At 45.2% G+C, this 5,550-nt stretch overlaps 1 protein-coding gene across 1 annotated transcript; it reads left to right on the top strand.

Moving 5' to 3' along the window:
* Positions 1-1,544: 1,544 nt before the first annotated feature.
* SARC_04874 (hypothetical protein) lies at positions 1,545-5,118 on the top strand (the record flags this gene model as incomplete). Its single annotated transcript, XM_014301277.1, has 4 exons — positions 1,545-1,568; positions 2,183-3,264; positions 4,072-4,289; positions 4,949-5,118. 4 exons carry the CDS (start codon positions 1,545-1,547, stop codon positions 5,116-5,118), a joined length of 1,494 nt encoding a protein of 497 aa, XP_014156752.1.
* Between the last annotated feature and the right edge of the window lie 432 nt (positions 5,119-5,550).

Here is a 5,550-nt window from a genome sequence, read left to right as displayed (position 1 = left end):
CGTAATAGTATATATATATATATATATATATATATATATATATATTTATACCGGGTGAGTCGAACGTCGCCTTCAGCGGTATGATTTTCGGACCATATCTCGATATCGCATACAAGTAAAACCTGCGACTACACCACACGACCCTCACGCTTCCTCGTACCTATATACACTGCAACTACATTTGATGATACATCCTGAATAGTATCGTTTTCATACTCGTACACTCAGTGACTACTTTAAATGATGTGATATGTAAAGTAACGTATGGTTATAACTTGTCTACCTGTCCAGCCGATCCCCTGTATGCGCAGATGCGAGAGATCCGATACTCCAGAAGGCCCGATGCTGCTGCCGAAATTATGCAAGCATTAGAGAAGGTATTAGTTTCGGGTATCGTCTGGTGTGTACTCGGGCCTACGTTTTTTAGCGACGAGATTGATTTCAGGTTTCTTGTACTGTGTGGTTGGGGTGCTGATTATTCCTGTCTCAGTTAGAAGACTATGTGTCTATTTATAATCTGTATTTTGAATGCTGATTGATCCTGTCTCAGTTAGAGGACTATGTATTTATTTATAATCTGTAGTTGGCGTGTTAATTGGTCCTGTCTCGGTCAGAAGGCTTTGTATCTGTGATCTGAGTGCTAATTGTTGCTGTGTTAGTTAAAGGACTATGTATCTATTTATAAACTGTAGTTGGCGTGCTAATTGTTCCTGTGTTAGTTAAAGGACTATGTATCTATTTATAATCTGTGATTTGAGTGCTGATTAATCCTGTCTTAGTTAGAGGACTATGTATCTATTTTTAATCCGTGCTATAGGTTTGTCGGCCGTGTGTCCAAGTGCACAGCTGTGGTCGGGTGCCCTGCCCCACTCAGCATATCTGAGACACTTTTGTAGCTTGATAACAGTACACATGCGGCTATTCCTACCCATATAACTGCGAGTCTCTTAGTTTCACATGGGTTTGCACATATTCTCAACCTGACTTTCTTTGTCATTCTTATTCCATCCGATAGGTAAACACATAGCCTACTATTTAGCCTTGCATAGCCTGCGATTTAGCCTTACATCGCCACACTGGGTGACGGGTCGTGTCGGTCTCCGCTTAATTGCCTGGAGCTCAATATGTAGCCGTTATTACTATACCGCACCCGTCTTCTTGCTATACCTACCTAATTGTATACCATACCTACCTGTTAACATACCATACCTACCTGTTAACAAACCATACTTACCTGCTAACATACCATTCCTACCTGTTAACATACCATACCTACCTGTTAACATACCATACTTACCTATTAACATACCATACCTACCTGTTAACATACCATACTTACCTATTATCATACCATACCTACCTTTTAACATACCCTACCTACCTGTTAACAAACCATACTTTCCTGTTAACATACCATACCTACCTGTTAACACACCACCATACTTCCCTGTTAACAGGCTTGGCGAGCGAAGATGATCGTGTCATACCCTGCATTTGTGGAAGCGTTGTTATGTTGCGCGCTGCAGGGAAGGATTGAAAACATCATGACGATCCTGAACGACATCAAGGTGAGTGGGAAAGGTACCGATTCGAGTACTATGTTGTGGCAACCAGTGGGAACAAGGTAATACTGTATCTATAGGTGTGTGAGAATGGGAGTGATTCACATACTATGCCGTTGTAGCATTCCTTGTAACGACCGTCACTATACCTACCGCTCAGGCTCACACACCACTCTCAAGGCTTTGCCTGAGACCTGTATGTTCCATTCCGAACATACCGCTGATCATGCAAACTCATTCTCTCGCACACGCCCATGTCTTCTTACACACAATATAACACCCGCCCATTAACCTCTAAAACCCTAAACCCTTCTCCTCCCACTCTCCCGCAGGTTTCATACCACATCCACCCATAACCTCTAAAACCCTAAACCCTCCTTTTCCCACTCTCCCTGCAGGTTACATACCACACCACCCATAACCTCTAAACCCCTAGGCCCTTCTTCTCCCACTCTCCCTGCAGGTTACATACCACACCCACCCATAACCTCTACTAAAATCCTAACCCCTTCTTCTCCTGCAGGCTAGCGGTGTGACGACAGACAGCGCCATTCTCAATGCGACGCTGCTGGGCCTACCCATAACCTCTACTAAAATCCTAACCCCTTCTTCTCCTGCAGGCTAGCGGTGTGACGACAGACAACGCCGTTCTCAATGCGACGCTGCTGGGCCTTTACAAAGCCGAGCGCTATGCCGAGTCAGTCGACTTGCTCAACTACACGCGCAGGCGTAGTAGCGTGTCTCAGCAGAGCTTTGGTGTGGCTATGCTGGCCAGTGCTCACTTGGGCGATTTGCCCACGACGGTATCGCTTATGAAACAGATGATCGCGGATGTGCGAGAGCGTCGACGCCAAGCTGTGCATGCGACGGGGGTAGGTAGTGTACAGAGAGATATAGGGGTGCCCGGGGCAGATACAGATAGTCTGGCGGTGCAGGAGGAGCGGATTGGTGCTGTGGAAGAGGGACTAACCTCAAGAGACTCAGACACCGTACTGCGAGAGGGGGGGGTGTGGGGGGATGGTGTGGATATGGGAAGGATGGGGTGTGACACCCAATCAGTAGAGCATAAGGACTTAGGTGCGGCGGTCGCGCGTACGGGTGGAGCGGATGAGCCGGCGTTTGGTACTCGTATCACCCGGCTGGGTATAGATGAACAGTTTCAGGGCGAAGACGAAGCTGTGCTTTTGGCCTGGGCCATTGAGGACAGTCTCACAGAGGGTGTGGGTGCATCCGGAGAGGAGAGACTGGACACGGTCAACGAGAAGATCCTGGTGCAAACGGTCCGAAAGTTCAAGGACGAGGGCCATGCGCTGAAGGCGTTGCAGTTCGTCTCCGAGGTGTATGCGGCCATGGCGGACCTGCGACAGGCGGAGATGGAGCTACAGGCCAAAACAAGGGCAAAGACACAGACCAAAGCCCATACAAAGACACAGACCAAAGCCCATACAAAGACACAGACCACAGCCCATACAAGTACACAGATGGTGCAAGAGGGAGGCCTAGACCACCACCACCACACCCCTGCATACGCGCACGCACCTCATGCACTTATGTCCTCGGATGTGTACGCCGAGGCGTTGAGCGTGTGTGCTGCGTATGACGGCTGTGCGGACGTGGCGGCTAACATCGTCACTGCCATGCGACAGTCGATTGTGGTGGGACAGAGCCTGGACAAACATGGACAGTACATAGCTGCACTACGGTATGAGGATATGTGCATCGAGGTGTGTGTATGTGGATGTGGGTATGCGCCGGGGAGGTGTATGTGAATGTGTGTGTGCATGTACCGAATCTGTGTGTGTGTATGTCTATGTCTATGTCTATGCGTATGTGTATGTATATGTATACGTATGTGTGTTTTGAATATGTACCGGATGTTCGTATCTTAGCTTTGCTGCAAGGGTATCCCGACCCAAACCCTTACTGGGGTACAGCAGTACATAACTCATACTGCGCTGCTATATTTTCCAGAGTGATCTTAATAGCACTGATTGCTTATAGCCCCCGTCTCTCGAGAGTCCGTTATATATAGTTTATTAGTGTAGTTGGTACGACGAGAGTCCGTTATATATAGTTTGTTAGTGTAGTTGGTACGACGAGAGCCCGTTATATATAGTTTATTAGTGTAGTTGGTACAACGAGAGTCCATTATATATAGTTTATTAGTGTAGTTGGTACGACGAGAGTCCGTTATATATGGTTTATTAGTGTAGTTGGTACGAAGACATAGCGTTCTGGTCTCCTTCACACAGGCCCTATGCATACAACGTGTATGTTACTTCAAACACCTATCCAAATACACACCTGCAAGCCTGGGGCCAGCCGGGCCTTGGCCACAGCGGATTGGCTTATATAGTCGAAGCTTTCTTTATGTACTGGCAACCTATACTCCTATCGCCCTCGCATTGGTTACACACCCATACACACATAGCAACCTGTTACACATACACTTACAGGAATCCGGATATATATATCACCCACCCCCACACCCTTACCCTCACCCCTGCAGCTACGGTATTACGTCTCTACTGAAAGACAATCACGTGGACCAGGCACGAAGACTGATAGAACGTTTGACAGAGGATGAGAAGCAGTTGGTTGGCGGAGAGGCCTTCGCTAAAGTCATACGCGCGTGCGATGAGTCTGGACGGGTGCTGCATGGCAGTTCGGTATACTTTCAGTTTAAACAGCTACAAAACTCGCCGACACTTGAGGCGACTTTGCCAGGTATATATATATATATATATACATACATATATATATATGTATGTATGTATGTATATATATATATGTATATGTATATATTTATATATATGTATATGTTTTGTTATATGTATATATATATATATATATGCGTGTGTGTGTGTGTGTGTGTATATATATGTAGGTATGTATGTATGTATGTATGTATACTATAGTTGTAGTGTGTACAAAGTATGGTTATAGCTGATGAGAGGTATATATACATAGTATAGTTGTAGCTAACGCCAGGTATATATACATAGTATAGTTGTAGCTAATATCAGGTATATATACATAGTATAGTTGTAGCTAATGTCAGGTATATATATATAGTATAGTTGTAGCCGATGTCAGGTGTGTATAGAGTGGCTGTAGCTGCGGCCGAGGGGCGCAGATTCCGTTCTGTTGCACTCGGACTCTCCGGTTATCTGTCGCAGAGGCGTTGGCTTTAATACTCGCTTACTGGGTGGCCTATAGACCCTGACTGCTATATTATACCAACCAAAGCTTGAACCTTAAAGTTTGTCTTCCCGTTGATCTGTCAATCAAGATTTGTCTGCGTTTGCCATGTGCTGGTATAGGGAAGAGTATACCAACCAAAGCTTAAACCTTAACGGTTTCTTCTTGTTGACCTGTCCATTAAGGTTTGTCTGCGGCTGCCATGTTCTGGTATAGGGGAGAGTATACGAATGCGGCAAAGATCGTTGAGGAGACGCTCAAGCCGTACCCCGCGGGCCAGGTCACTTTAGACTCTGATGTACTGTTCAATAGGATACACTCGGACGCGCCCAAGGCTCATGCGCTCTGTAAGTAGTTTAAGTATCACACCTGGCGTACTTGTTATAGTAATCATAAGTGTCATTGTCGCCATTACATGTCATGTACTTGACATGTACTTGACATACATGTAAACTATATCTCACTCTAAAGTAGTTGACTACCGTCTTACGGTCACTTGCATTATACCTTGGCGCGTATTTGACCTTGATGGTGAGTTCAGTATACATATCTGAGACACTGCTCTGCTGTGGGCTTTCCCGTTAAGGTGGTCCCATTGCTCACTGCTGATTTCGCTCCCAAGACAACACAACGATCCATATACGTACACGTCAATTTATACCTATACCCTTCCATATAGTATATATATACATGAATACCTATATATATATATATATATGTGTGTGTGTGTGTGTATGTATGTATATATATATATATTTATATATTTATATATTTATGTATATGTATA

The sequence above is a fragment of the Sphaeroforma arctica genome (assembly GCF_001186125.1).
Source record: "Sphaeroforma arctica JP610 unplaced genomic scaffold supercont1.290, whole genome shotgun sequence".
Classification (NCBI taxonomy): Eukaryota; class Ichthyosporea; order Ichthyophonida; genus Sphaeroforma; species Sphaeroforma arctica.
Note: the sequence above shows the minus strand (reverse complement) of the source record. Positions and strands in the feature narration are given on the sequence as shown.